The sequence below is a fragment of the Hippocampus guttulatus genome, chromosome 8 (assembly GCF_054856545.1).
Source record: "Hippocampus guttulatus isolate MCC_2025c chromosome 8, RoL_Hgut_1.0, whole genome shotgun sequence".
Taxonomy (NCBI): domain Eukaryota; kingdom Metazoa; phylum Chordata; class Actinopteri; order Syngnathiformes; family Syngnathidae; genus Hippocampus; species Hippocampus guttulatus.
Window position 1 is genome coordinate 16,068,327 of NC_141268.1, and position 14,976 is coordinate 16,083,302.

General features: G+C 44.6%; 1 protein-coding gene and 1 long non-coding RNA gene across 8 annotated transcripts in view; one reads left to right on the top strand and one right to left on the bottom strand.

Annotated features, from left to right (window-relative positions):
* Positions 1–14,976, top strand: part of wnk2 (WNK lysine deficient protein kinase 2) — a 22,969-nt gene continuing 7,993 nt past the window's right edge. For 4 of the 6 annotated variants that reach the window (XM_086117058.1, XM_086117060.1, XM_086117062.1 and 1 more), the window contains exons 1-17: positions 1–1,434; positions 6,223–6,395; positions 6,474–6,694; positions 7,483–7,640; positions 8,259–8,347; positions 8,531–8,750; positions 9,199–9,457; positions 9,602–9,909; positions 11,205–11,327; positions 11,881–12,492; positions 12,668–13,267; positions 13,447–13,496; positions 13,609–13,771; positions 13,859–13,975; positions 14,064–14,234; positions 14,657–14,699; positions 14,778–14,927. In XM_086117058.1, the coding sequence (XP_085973184.1) occupies positions 763–1,434; positions 6,223–6,395; positions 6,474–6,694; positions 7,483–7,640; positions 8,259–8,347; positions 8,531–8,750; positions 9,199–9,457; positions 9,602–9,909; positions 11,205–11,327; positions 11,881–12,492; positions 12,668–13,267; positions 13,447–13,496; positions 13,609–13,771; positions 13,859–13,975; positions 14,064–14,234; positions 14,657–14,699; positions 14,778–14,927 (4,129 nt within the window). In that variant the 5' untranslated portion in view covers positions 1–762. The remainder of the gene's footprint in view (positions 1,435–6,222; positions 6,396–6,473; positions 6,695–7,482; positions 7,641–8,258; positions 8,348–8,530; positions 8,751–9,198; positions 9,458–9,601; positions 9,910–11,204; positions 11,328–11,880; positions 12,493–12,667; positions 13,268–13,446; positions 13,497–13,608; positions 13,772–13,858; positions 13,976–14,063; positions 14,235–14,656; positions 14,700–14,777; positions 14,928–14,976) is intronic. The other 2 variants (XM_086117061.1, XM_086117064.1) reach the window with 2 other exon arrangements.
* The window catches only part of LOC147201467 (uncharacterized), a 21,033-nt gene continuing 9,436 nt past the window's right edge, over positions 3,380–14,976 (bottom strand). Inside the window, exons 2-5 of one of the 2 annotated variants that reach the window (XR_015101557.1) lie at positions 13,059–13,148; positions 6,432–12,965; positions 6,189–6,320; positions 3,380–5,572 (exon numbers count right to left, since the gene is read on the bottom strand). This is a non-coding gene — a long non-coding RNA (uncharacterized LOC147201467). Of the gene's footprint in view, positions 6,321–6,431; positions 12,966–13,058; positions 13,149–14,976 lie in introns of both variants that reach the window. The other variant, XR_015101556.1, reaches the window with a different exon arrangement.

A 14,976-nucleotide genomic window follows, 5' to 3' on the forward strand; every position in this document is an offset into this window, starting at 1 on the left:
AGGGTTGCCTTGTTTCCCCAAACATGATTCCAGCACCACTACGGCACTACAGCGGTAGTCTAGTTTAGATGGAGGGAGTCGCCTAAAACCTGGATTGGACTCGCTGCAGTTGGGCGTGGGCTTTGGTGCCGTCAAATTGTCCCGCTTTCATCGATGAGAAATGGAACCCTGGGCTGTGTCGTGCGGTGAGGTGGAAGTGTTCCGCAGTGAGCATTATCTGATAAACGCTCCTGTTCTATCCTAGCTCCTGCACTGCGCTCCAATATGTCACTCTTGGGAGAAAAGTGCGTGTGGTCGGAGGAGGGAATACTGAGCTGGCGCTATTTCCACCCGGATGCCGGCTATTTATTTGCGGGCGTGTCGCTGAGTGAGCATGGCATCTGCGCACTTCGCTTGTCCCGTGATAAACGCAGGGATTAGTGCGCACATACCAGCAGGTCGTTTTCCCGTGAGTCCATTTTTTTTCTTTTTCCAATTTTGTCGTTGTTGGTGCAATGGCATCAAGTGGATTTGTGCGTGCTATGCTGTCGCAACAAGGTGCACGCTGAGGTAAACTTGCACGGAGTAGAGCGCGCACGATCCCGGTGGGGTGGGTAGGGGGTGCTCTGGATCTTAAACAATCCCGAGGCCGTACATTGGGAGCTTCCGAACTGCGTCACTGCATGCGAGCGCAGCTGCAGGTAGGCGAGACAGCAACGGAGAGGACCGCTCCTCATCCGCATCCTCCGCACACAATGCCGAGGGACTAACACATTAGCAGGGATGCATGCAGCGGAGGATTCGAGCAAAGATCTTCCACTTGGATCAACGTTTTCCTCGGCGCCCGATTTGGACTCTGACATTAACGCCAATGCATTAAGGCTCATTTATGAAAACGGCGCGGATGACAATGTCAACGTCCCGAACACAGCACTGCGAGGAGCCAGCGACCCCAGCGCCTATCCCTCCTCGGACTACCACGGACTGGTCCGCCAGAGGTTCATTCGGCGGAGTTTGTGGGTGTCGGGCTCCGAGGAGCAGACGCCGGACACGGCGGAGTGTGCCAACAGCACGCCGGTGCTTAACATCGACCTGCGCTCCATCGTTGGTCGGACTCGGAACCGGACTTTACACGCCACACGTGTGGGCCAGCAGGAGAAGTCGAGGCCGGAGGGTCAGGTGGACGTGAAGGACGACACCGGGAGCGCGGGGGGCTGCGAGGAGAAACGTGACGCGTGCCAGAGCGAGGTCAAGGAAGAGGGCGTGTCACATGACGTCACAGGCAAAGCAGGAAGTGATGAGAACGAAGAGGAACCGGGAATGAAGGCTGTGTCCACCTCACCAGGGGGCCGCTTTCTCAAGTTCGACATTGAGTTGGGCAGGGGCTCCTTCAAGACGGTCTACAAGGGGCTTGACACGGAGACTTGGGTCGAAGTAGCATGGTGCGAACTCCAGGTAGGTTTCATGAAACTAGTGACGTCGTAACTTCCATCATTTGTCATGAGATCCATCAAGAGGTTCAAAATGCTGTTTCCAAAAGTAGACGTCTTTATAAAGATGCAAGAAAGTAATTACCTGTACTGATTTTTACAGATCAGGATTTTGGAGCCGAACACCGTTCAGCGAATCTGAAAACAACGATAACCGATCACTGAATCGATCACAAGAAAGAGCATTATTAAACGTCTTGTATATTTATCCTACTAGCCCATGCCATGAATAGCAAAAATCCACGTATAATTTACGCTCATTGAAATTCAATGGAAAATAAATATCCCCACCCCCTGCTAATTCTTCAAAAAATGCTGATAAACATTAAATAAAACATCTGTGGTGTTCATGCTTACGACATAAAAAAACAAAATAAAACATGAAGATCGCCACTCAATCAGGTGGATGGGGGTTTTGCTAAAATGTTGGCTCGTGCTAACTTGGCTCGTGCACTTACCAGCTAGGTTAATTTCTTCTCTTCACATCCTGCTCGTGCAGAAGTTGGTTGTGCTGTACAAGTCCCGGTGCCCGCAGACCTTTCAAATTTAGGAAAAGACAGCATGGTTCATAATGAGTTGGACTCCACTTTTTCTAACTGACGTCATCTCACAGCGGAAGTGTGAAACACTTGAACTTCTTCACGCAGTCTTGGTAAACTTCGTTGGTGGCCTGTTGCTTTAAATATTGCCGCCTTAAAGGATTACGGGTAACAAATATCTGTTATTTTCTCAAAGTCGGTCAAGTGAAACCTCTGCAAAAGGTGGGGTAATGGTTGTATGGATACACCTTTTCTAAGCATTTTTCGAATTCAAACAACCCATCCTGGACTGGTTGGCACTTAGTCGCAGGACACATACAGATAGACAAACAACTGAGTGGGAACTGAACCTTACGCTGCCCGCACCAAAGTCAGGCAAATGTACAATTACACCACCCGTGATCCAATCATATATCTCATTGTTGAGTTAATATAACTTAAAGAGTGTCAGATAAAATTGTCTATGTGAACGTCAGCGTGTTTGTCTGGATGTACACTGTGATTGGCTGAAAGGGTGCAGTCTGCCTTTCGCCTGAATCAGCTGTGTTAGCATCCAGTTGCCCTTGACCTTAGTGAAAAACAAAGAACCACTCTAAAGAGATGGATGCACCTACGAATTAATTAATTAAATGTATTTGTGTTGTCGCAATTCCAGCACCATGAACATGACACACGCATTTATGACCGGTATACAGTATTTTGGCCAAAGGTACACTTGCTGCTTGATAACTGCAAGTGTAATTTGACACATCACTAATCTGCATACTGTATGATATAATCTAATGATCAGTTTAAATGCCATCCATGCGGTGAGCAGATTAGCCTAGATCTCAGATGCCCTTTCAGAACTTTTAATATTCTCTCTGTATGTATTTTAACTTAAAAATGACTATCTGACTGCGATTGGCTGGCAACCGGTTCAGGGTGGCCCCGAGCCTACTGCCCGAAGACAGCTGGGATAGGCTCCAGCACCCCCGCAACCCTTTTGAGGATGAAGCGGATCGGAAAATGGATGGATGGATGACTATCTGACTCAAGATGTACTTTGATTAGGTTAAATCGGTGAACTGTTTAGATGGAACAATCTGTGGTACAGGTGCAGCGGGCCATGAAGCCAAGACTGAGTCAGCAATTTAGCTCAATTTTATGAGCTTGTAATTTACAATGAATTCCCTTCTTAATGGTTATAACATCGTGACTGAAGCTCACACGACCGTCAATGTCAATTTATTGATTCACTGCAGTTCTTGAAGGAAATGATCTTCTCTTGGGGAGGAATCACGTGTGCTGACCCTGATTTAATTTTAACATGAATTTTATTGTGAGTGGTTCATTCTCAACACAAACAAATCCCGGTTACAAGAGGGTGTGAACACTATTGAAAAGGTTTTTATTATTTTTAATTATTGAGTTGTACATTTCATAGGTCACATCTATGCCGAAAAAATGTTTTGAAATTGTCTTGTTTCCTTTTTTTTTTCCACAAAAACAAACAGTTGAAAAGGGGTGTGTCAACTTTTGAATCCTATCTATTTTGACTCAATACATTTTTGATGAGGGATTTCATTCAATGTACAATGACTTGAATAATTATTATGATGATTATTATTCCAATCATGGTACATACTCTGACAAACTGTTCAATAGTGTAACACCACGGGTTATTCAAGAGTGTCATAAAAATATATATTTTTCAAAAAATCCCAAAAATGTTAACCATTCACTTTTTTTTTTTTGCAATCATATGAAATATGCTGTCTTTAATATTGAAGTAATCCATTCAAATCAGTTTTTTTTAAATTGAAGGGATGAAAGCATCTCCCGAAGAATGCTTCAATCTTAAGTATTTTCCGCCATCTGTCAAAAGAAAAAAAAAGAACCGCACGACAATGGAGGGCCACGGGGGTTAAATGTGTGCAATGTGTGACAGGGAAGACACGCTCTTCTGCATCAAGTATGGCCGTGCGTGCGTGGCTGTATTTATGTTGTCTGAGCAGCGTCTTAGGGGAGCTCTAGTGATGATTCAACCCTTCTGTGCCCAGAGACCAGGTCTTGCCCTTTAGAGCTTCCTTGCCTACGCACCTCTCTTAGAGCAAGGCACGCTTGCGTAGCTCTTGTATAAGTCACAGCATGAGATGGCAGAAAATAGGCGGCTCACATGAATCCGGACTTTTAAGGGGCGTGCTGCTGAATGCCGCTTAAACAAAACACATGCTGAGGGAGTTGAATCAAACGAATTAGGCTACGATTTTGTGAAATACAATAGACCCTTTTCGAGCGCTCTGCCTCACCGCTCGGCATTTGATTGATCAGGTTGCGCTGAATTCTGAACATCAGTTCACATACCTCCCCAAGTGGTGCAACACAGTTGCGCCTGGGGAGCAAATCCTGCTGATGCAGCCCTCTGCATCAAGAGAGGTGTGGAGGGAAGGGCATCTTCAGGAGATTCAGTGTTGCTTTTTTTTTTTTTTTAAACACAACTCAGGAATATATTAACAAGCTTGAGAGTTCAGTCGGCAAAAGTCTTATTTTAACCACGGTTTAATGATCATTGGCAACACGGCGACCTTGAGATTTAGTCAATTTGCCTCACAGTTCTGAGGTTCATATGAAAAAGATAAAAGGCTGAAATGCCAAGTACTACGTCAATTTTCTATTTCGTTTCAGCTGTCATTTAGATAAAGCATTTGAAATTGATTTGCAATTTTACAAAGCATAACGTTCCTTTGCCAATGGCTTGCTAGTTGACATTCGTGCAGCGCTGCAAAGGTTTTCTGTCCCCGCTGCAGCTCAGTGTCCAGTTTCAAAAATGTTGTCAAAAGATTCGGAGATCGTGTTCCTGGATGTATTGCAGAGACAAGTGGTTCAATCAGTCCAGTGCTAGACATCCATAAATCCATTTTCCGATCCGCTTCATCAGATTTGTTGTTGAACCACAAGTCTTCTGAGAGCTAACGATTGTTTTGGTCAGTTTGGCAAAGGAGTGATTCACACATTTCCACACGAACATCAAAAACTTTCACTCTTCTGAAGCCTTTGAATAACCTGAAGTTGGTACTGGTCAAGTTTTATTACTCTCGGAAGCATCTGGCGAGCTTTTGTTGAGTTTCCAGTGCGAGCCATAAGTAAGACGGTGATATGCTGACAAGCAAAATACAAAGCCGAAGTTGTCAAATACTGATGATTTTACATCTGTCTGAATGACACCCAAAACAAAACAGAATAATGGAAGTGTTACTAATCAAGACAGTCCCCAGTGGCCTTTACGCAGTATTGCATATTTCATTCAAATGTGATCTTTTCCAGCAATAGGAGCATTCTATGCACGATGGGAATGTTTTGAGATATATATTTGAATAATTAAAATAATTTTGCCCAGTTGAGATTGTCGAGTGTCCCACAATTTGAATAAAATTCTGTTCAATTCTCCTGAAAAGAGGCTCATTCGGAACAGTCTTTAAATTGTGCCAAGAGCGGTGCAGGGCAGACGTAATCCGAGATGCATGAGGTTGCACACTGCTCAGGTCACAATGGCCTCCTGAAATCCGACTCCTCGGCATTGGTCTATAATCGATGCACACAATAGTACAGCGTAACAATGTGAGTGTTACAAAGCAGTGTCATCATTTCGTTCAACGGTGCATGTTTGCGATGTGCTAACTCAAGCAGCAACAAAATTCATGTTCAGCTTGTTTACTATTTAGACAAGAATTCAAGGAAAGGCAGGGCCCGGCATACACGATGTACTTTAATCCCCTTTGTTGTTTGATTTCAGATCCACTCGATTGCAAGCCAGCGTGTGCATAAAAAGGAAACAAAATCACGCAGATTTGCATCTTTCCTTTATTTGCATACGTGGATTGACCTCAAGACCCAACATGTAATGTCATGTCATACGTGTCCGGAAATATGGGTCTGATGTGTCCACTGTTGTATTTGTTCAACACACGAAAAGAAATGGGCTGAAAAGAGCCCCCATGTTTTCCTTTACGCCACAGTCGTGCCCACTCTCAACATGAGTCGCAGGCTTTTCACAGTCGCCTCCTGAAGTTACTCAAGCAGGTTGTAAGAGCAGATTGAAAGGTGATTTTATCTCCTGTGTGTTTAGTTTTAAGTTAAGGACCTCCTCCGATACCACACCACGGATACTGATAGTAAAAATGGGTGAATGTCAACGTACCTGAAAAGTAATTGTCTTCATGAACCTTCTAAAGGAGCGGAAACTGTCCAAGGTGGAGAGGCAGAGGTTCAAGGAGGAGGCTGAGATGTTGAAGGCTCTTCAGCACCCCAACATTGTGAGATTTTATGACTTCTGGGAGTCGCCATTGAAAGGAAAGAAATGCATAGTTCTGGTGACGGAGCTCATGACCTCAGGGACACTGAAAACGTGAGTGAAAAGGGTTCACGGTGTAAGTTAGCTCACCTCCCGCCATTTCCCACGGTTGTATTCAATTTCCCCTTCAAGGTATTTGAAGCGCTTCAAGGTGATGAAGCCCAAAGTTCTTCGGAGCTGGTGCAGACAGATCCTGAAGGGCCTCCATTTCCTCCATACCAGGACGCCCCCAATCATCCACAGGGACCTCAAGTGTGACAACATCTTCATCACGGGCCCCACGGGCTCGGTCAAGATCGGCGATCTGGGCTTGGCAACTCTGAAGAGGGCTTCCTTCGCTAAAAGTGTTATTGGTTAGCTATTAATTTGACCCCATAGTAAATTTTATTGAGTTTTTTTTCTCTGCCAATTCTGATGTTTGGAAGAAGAAAAAAAATCAAATAACCAGTAACTGATGGATTATTTGAAAAATATATAATGACTAAAATATTTTAAATACTCTGTTCTTTAGTATTTTGTTAACTTTATAACAGATAGGAATTTTCAAGAACCAAAACAAAGTCCAAAAATACTCTGAACTGATGAACTTAGCTTGATATTTAGGCCACAAATATATGCAGTACATCCAGTAAGGAACATAATAAGTCAAGTTACTGCATCATGTCATTCAACGTCGGATCACATTTCTTCTACTCCATTTTTCTCTTCTACTCATGAAGTGATGCCTTAAAAAAAAAAACAGCGATGACTTTCTCACATGTGAAAACGTCACCTTAGGCAGAGTTGCGTCTGAAATATGCACATCAGGCATGACTACAAACCTCTTCAAAATATATATTTTCTTAAGTAGATTGTGTGGGTAACATACTGTCAGTCATGTTGGTCTTTTACTTTCTGCCCATATCTACTGAAGAGGAATTTGCACTTTCATGAGAAATTAAGATTATATTCGCTTTTAATTGGCAAAACTCAGCTTGATTCTTATTCTTAATTTCCAAAAAGGCCTGCCGCTATAATTGGCCGTCCGATTAATTGGTCGAGCCCTAGCGATTAGTTTCTTTCAGCTCTAAATTTAATTATTAGCGGTACTCTTGCTCCACCCGAGGCTCCATTCATAAATCACTTTGTGTCAATGGTCTAGGCACACCAGAGTTCATGGCCCCCGAGATGTACGAGGAGCACTACGATGAGGCTGTGGATGTCTACGCCTTCGGCATGTGCATGCTGGAGATGGCCACATCAGAATACCCGTACTCTGAATGTCAAAACGCAGCACAAATCTACCGCAAAGTCACCAGCGTGAGTCTCCATTCAGCTTTCTTAAATTACAAATGGTTATGATTTCTTTTAAAATCAAGGTAAAGTGAAATTAAATACGTTCCCTGAATGTGACTCACTACAGAGTGCCCTCGTCACCTCATTATTGACTGAATTGTTGCACATATTTTGTTAAGTTTCATTTTTTTGGAAATTCACATTGCTATTCTAGTTATTTTAAACAATTGACATGCGACTGCTACTTTAGTACAAACGTGTCAGTAACACAACATATGAGACATACAAACATACTGTGTGGTCTTTAGAAACAATTACTGTAGATCTACTGAAGTTTCGCATAAGATTTATTTTAATTTGCTCACCGTCTACTTCTTCTCGACATCATCAATCAACTAGCTGTCACACTACTGCCACCTTCAGGTTATGATGTGCGCAACAGTGGACAGTCCGGTAGCTTTAAAACGTCTTATTAACCAACGCAAGATTATTCAAGTTCAAAAATGGAAGTCCCACAAAGGACGATTAAAAACAGTTGAAGTGCATTTTTAGAGTGTTTTCACTGTGTTTTTGCTCATGCTACTGCAGTGTAATTCGTGTCATCCTATTGCTACCTTCACTTAAGTTTTTCTCTCCCCCCAGGGGGTAAAACCTGCCAGCTACAGCAAAGTAAGCGACCCAGAAATTAAGGAGATAATTGGGGAGTGCATCTGTCACAGATGGGAGGAAAGGTCAGCGTGTGACAAAACTCATGCATGCATGTCGAGGCTGACCTACAGCCTTAACTCTGTTGTTGTGCTGCCGCTCCTGTGTTATGACGTCAACACCAGTATTTGGCTGTGACACAGTTCATGTTTGTGTGCTGTGCGTCATTCAGTGACCTAAGTAGCTGTTGTTTTGCTCCTTTCCCGCAGGTACTCCATCAAGGACCTTTTGAACCACGCCTTCTTTGCAGAAGATACAGGCGTTAGAGTGGAGCTCAATGAAGAGGATGACGGGAAAAAATCGTCCATCGCATTGAAGCTGTGGGTTGAGGATCCAAAGAAGCTGAAGGGGAAGTACAAGGATACTGGTGCAATTGAATTCACTTTTAACTTGGCGAACGAGGACCCGGAAGTTGTTGCGCAAGAAATGGTAAACTCTATACTGTACGACAAAAGCACAACAACAAACATAATATATTTCATGAATAGTTCTCAGGAAAATGCGACCGTTATTATCTTTTTTTTTTTTTAGACAGATTTTTCCATTACAGCATGTGCGGTCATTAGATTGTGCACTTGAGTCCTAAATAACTGGTTGGTGAGTGCACAATACACAGTATGTGTTTGAATGATGAACCTTATTAAATTAAGAAATTTAATCCCAGTCGCTTAATCAAATACAATGTGTCAGAGAACTTGTCATGTCTGTGATCTATATCTGTCGTTGTCTTGTCAAACTGGTTGAGAATGAATCAACAGCGCCTCCGCTGGTTACAGCCAAGTAGAACACTCCATTGTACTTCCAATGAAAAGACTTATCCATGTGTTTATACAATATGTGCTGTATTTACTTAGAGCATCTCTGGTGTGTCTCATAGGTGGAGTCAGGCTTTTTCTTGGACTGCGATGTGAAGGTTGTTGGGAAGTCAATCCGGGACCGTGTGGCCCTGATCAAATGGAGAAGGGAGCGCACTGTCTCACCGGGAAACGGCGAGGGATCTGTGAAGAAGATACAGCAGAACCTCCTGCAGGTGCCCGGACAACAGGGGACCATGTTGGCTGCAACTGAGTATGACTACCAAGAGGTGGAGCAGCAGACCTTGATTTGTACAGTCCCCATCACCACAGCGACTACATGTGAGAATGTGTAAATGAAATTAACCTGAATGCTACGTCATGATTCACTGAGGCTGTAGCAGTATCTTTAAAAAAAACAAAAAAACAATGTCCTTGTTCCCTCTTTGTCCTTCCTGCGATTAATTACAAAGTTCTCTCTTACAGCCGACATTGGCGTGAGCTCCACCATGCAATTGGAGGATCTCAGCAAACATCAAAATGGCTCCTACCAGTCGCCGCCTGAGACCATCTGCGCGGTTCAGTCAGTCTACGGCCCTCCTGCGCAGCTGGAGTCGTCAGTGCAGCAGGCCCCCTACCAACAAACCATAGCACAGGCTTCGCAGGACCAGTTCATACAAGAATCCAACCAGTTGCTTCAGGGAGCCTACCAGCAAACCACAGGTCAGCTGCATGCTGCGACCTACCAACAACCTGCTGCACAATTGCACCTGGGGCCAGATAATGCTCAAACAGTAAGGATATTGAATATCTCCTCCCTTTTCTTTCCTTCTTACAGTCAACTGTCTTTGCATGTTGTGATAACATATTTTTATGTCCTTTCTTGGAATGATATCTGATCAGAATCACCACAGTGATCCCTATGTAAGCCAGGGCATCACCACTAGGGGCGCTGTGTGCCCCAGATATGGAGGTGACTCCCAGATTGAGAGGTTCCAATGTAGGACTCACTCAAGAGTGTGTTTGTCCTGCTCGTCTGCCAGAGACAGCTTATTTTCTAACTGTTCCCAAAGCCCGTCTTTCAGATCTGCCCACCTATCCCCCCATCACCTTTGTCATCATGACTCAGCGAATTACTCCACTTCACCTCTCCATCCCCCGAAGCCGCCCCGCCCCTCAGAGCAACGACTCAGCATCCCATGCAGGCCGCAGCCTGACCGCCACTGTGGGAATTGCTTGACTCTCCACCGGTGGGACAGGACCAGGAGAAAGGGTTCTTCGGGACACGCCCATGTTCACTCTTTGCTCACATCTGCCCAGATGACTTCAATCTCGAAACCGGCCTCATCCACATCCTGTCCCCTCAGTCTACATTCTGTTTTGACCTCATCGAAACGTCGCTCCCCACCGATGATTTTGCCTGACCCAACTTCAAATGTTGACCTGTGCAGGAATCTATTTGAGGCCGGAGATCTCATTCATCTTAACCGCTGTCTCCATCACATCGTCGGCCGCAGAACAAGTTCACCTACACTTTCAGAGAGTGGTGCTAACCGTCATGCGTCCTCTTTGTTTGAGCACGTAGACAAGAGTCAGAGTCTAAAAGTCCCAATGTTCTCTACTTACCCCGATCCGGACAAACGCCTCCTCTTCCCAAGATGTCAGAAAAAAGGCAGAGCAGATACACTGGTAGGTTAGAGAAGGAAGGTGTTGGGCAAACACTGCTCCTGTGGCAGCCTGCTGCATTTTTTATGATCCCGCAAGCTGCTTCTTTCTGTAAGCCTCTCAATAGAAATGTACAACAAGCAATCTTTGCTCCTGCTTATCCAAAATGATGCCTTCATTTTCGATAGGCTGTGCAACGGTTCACAAAATAATACGCAGGCCCAGTGAGTCATGCCACTGCAATTCCCCCCATTCTATCCAGCTCTCCTCTTGGATTGCTGCCCAACAAGATATGCTACCTTTTGCCTGCTTCAGCACTCAGAGCATTTTGACCTTGAGCTTGAGTTAGCGCTCACTATACAAACACTTTTGCGTGATGAGTCATTGTGTAGTCAACGTGGGCTGTCATATTTGTTTCTGATAGACAGTTTCTGCTCCATCGACGCCAGCCCCGCCTACGCACCCCAGTGGACAGACAGCACAGAGCTTCCCAGCTGCGACGCCCATCGTACAGACGCAGCTTACCGCTCAACTCGGCCAGGACGAGGTACTTCACTGAAGCGGTTTACATTTGTGATACCAACACAACAGAAAGCATAACAAGAGGTTCTGCGTTTTGTTTAGTTGACATCAAGACAACTGCATAGATGTGGGTATGGTTTTTGGTTTTACCAACTAACATAGGCCCAAGTAGCTATCCTCCTTTTCGAGTCGAAAAAAAGGTGTCAGAAGTCTTCACTTTATTGTGGCAGATATTCTTTAATTGCACAAACTTTAAATGCATCTTTCTTTCCAAAGCCAAACTCACCCTGAACCCTTTTTTTGGTATGTGACTTGGGAACTTTTGTGCCACGATGGTGGGTCAGAAAAAATAAGATGATGCCATCCAGTCCTTTGTACTGGTTGGGGCCAGGATTGGTGCTTACGGCCATAACCGTTCTATGTATGGATCTGAGGACTCCTGGGTTTGTGGGTAGTCGCAGATGCATGTACATATACTGTACATACAAAAAATTAAATACTGAGTATCATGACGCCAGTTGAATTGTGGTATTCATTTATATTCTTACATAAACACAGTATTTGATTGTCTTTCTTAGCAATTATCCGCTGACCAGACTGCAGCTCACCTGAGTCCTCCTGACTTAGCGACCGGTTTTCCACAGTCCGCCACCAGTGCGCCCCCTCCTCTACTACCCCTGCACATCAGCACACAGGTGTGTCATAAGAAGTTGCCGTCAACGGTCGCGCAAGGTTGTTTCAGGAAAATATGCGTGGGACATGACACCTGTGCAAACCTTGTTTGTATTGAATGGGTGACTTTTTTCATTGTGTATCATTTTCCCTTTTTTCTTTCCCAGTTTCCCTCACCATATTGTGTTCAAGCAGGGGGCCTCAAGCCTCCACCTATCTCCCGCGCTCCTTTAGCTAGCCCTTATTACTCACCTTCACCCCACCCCACCATCATTCCCCTGAATCCTCCTTCTGCTTTTAGCATCCTCCAGTCCACACCTCAGCAGGTGTCCAGTGTAGCACTCCCTGGCACATTCCCTGCTCTGACCATGTCCTTTGCAGTGCCGCAGCAGCAGAGCGGCCCAACCGCATCCTATCCAAACATTAGTAGCTTCCATTACACCCCTTCCTTACCTCTCTCCCAGGCACAACCTACCCCATACCCCGTTTCCTACCCTGAGCAAGAAGTGGCTGAACAGGTGAATATTTGACATGTAGTTCTAAACTGTGATGGTTGGGTGATTGGAAATGAGGTGGACAAATGGTGCTTAGCCCTTGGTGCAATGCATGCCCAGGTCATGCATTTGGGCATTTAGAAGCCATTTTCTTTATCTACTAATCTATCCCCCAAATATGCTTCTTTTTTTGTCCTAGGTGCAGACAAACACTCCACAGACAAATTTAGAAGGTGTTCAACTTTTAGCCCCAGTTGAACCTGTTCTACCTACTACTCAGATTCCTGTCTGGGGAAGTGGAACAGATATAGAAACTGCTGCAGCTGGCACGGATTTAAACGTAACCTCTACCTTTCACACCTCAGCATCACTCTCAGCTGCAGCGGATCTCGAAACCCAAACCCCAGCACAAACTGCAGCTTTGATCCAGGCAAAAATCCAAGCAGCAGGCCAAATGCCGGCTCAGTCTGCTGCTTCCGTGTCATTTCAAGCCGCAGCTGAAACCACAATTTCAATATCAGGTTCACCAAAAGTCTCATCTACAACCCTAGATGATTCCTCGGCATCGGGACAAACCCAGATCTCTGTACCTGTGTTGGTCTCAGTACCAAACTCCGTCCCGCCACCAGCTGCGCCTGCTACTCCTGCTCCCACTTCCGTCCCAGCTTCAGTTCTGCAGTCTGCTGGAATCCAGACAGCAGTCTCAATGACATCCAAATGTATAAGCCAGCCAAAAGCTGGTCCGAAAAAAGAAACACCATCTACTTCTTCCACCTTGCAGCAAGATACCTGCACCGAGGTATGGCGGAAAATAGACTGCCTATCATTTAGTGTGAAGTGTGCAAAATATTACATTTTGAGTTCTACATGCCTTATTAATAACGCCTGCAAATCAACAAAGAATAATACAAATATGCTAACTTTTTTTTTTTTAATTCAACCAGCTTAGTGAAATTTCCCTGCGTTTTCTCTCTTCAGGATGTGTTTCACGAGAAAACAGTCTCATTGCCCAACTATGCCTATGACAGGTATGTGTGCATTTTTCAAGCAATTCTTTGATTCTGTTCTTTAACTAAAAATGGTCATTACTGTATTCACGTGCCTCAACAACAGTGTTTTGTTTTTCGTTTTTTCTCCCAGTCCCTTCTCTGATGTTGCATCAAGTAAAGAAGCAAGTGATGGCTATGACAGCTTGGCCAGCGGAGGAAAGGGGGAAGGAAAACACAGAAAACATCATCGCAAGTCAACTCGGACGCGCTCTCGGCAAGAAAAGATGAGCAAACCCAAACTGAGCATGCTCAATGTGAGAAACGACATTCATCTGTTTTCCAAGGTTACCCTTTCCTCAAACCAGATTCTCATTTGCGAAACGTGACCTCTGCACCTATAGGTTTGCAACACGGGTGACAAGATGGTTGAATGTCAGCTGGAGACTCACAATCACAAAATGGTGACGTTTAAATTTGATCTGGATGGTGATGCTCCAGAGGAAATTGCCACGTACATGGTTTGTCCAACATTTGAACGTGATCTTCATGTTCTCACTCATCTAGTGCCGTGCTTGTGCTTGAACCTGTGGCATTGTTTGACTTTAGGTGGAGAATGGATTTATTCTTCCTTTAGAAAAAGAGATCTTCATCGACCAGTTAAAGGACATTGTGGATAAAGCCGAAGACATGTTGAACGACGACACGGCGGGGGAGAGGGTATCTAATTTGAGTTCCAGTCCGTTACAAGGCCAGACCTCTGACGGACAAGTAGGAGAGGTAATGGAAGTGTAGCAACATTTCTCCCAAAATAAATGATTAATAGAGTGAATAGAATACATTGTACGGACACAAGTATGAGATTTTCCCCAAATTTGTCAATGCTTTTCCGATTACGTTCTTCCAACTGTTCCAGCAAGACTGTGTACACAAAAAAAAAATCAAGGTGCATAAATGTATGGTTGGATGCATGTGCCCCTTTCTCGGGTACAGTGCCAGTCACCTGTGACCTCACACATTTTAAAATGAGCTAAAAATACACTCCAACAGCTCATATCGAGTCTTGTTGTGGAAGCTGTTGAAGCTCCAAAATGGGGATCAGTCCATATTTTCCTCCATGAGTTCTTCGTAAAATACTTTTGGCCATATTGTGATTCAAGATTGAACAAAGGGAAATTTGCAAGTGTCTTTTCTTACTACAGAGTCAACAATCTGGAGCATCCCAGCCGGTCTACCAGCAGAATGGTAAAGCACTTTAATCCTTCACAGTCAAAGACTTTTCATCATTCTCTTGTTAATTCTCCAAGCGCGTGGGTTTTGCAGTTCTTCACACAGGAAAGCGATGGTTCATAATCTGTCCTGTGGAGGAGACCCCCTTTTCCAGCCAGGAGCCCACATCTGAGGGTACAACTTCGCAGTCTCCCAGCAGTTCAGCCAACACGCATCTGCCAGGCAGGCCTTCCACATCCCGGGGTGACTACTTTTTCATCTGCTGTGAAAAATTTGGATTACATTTGAGGCA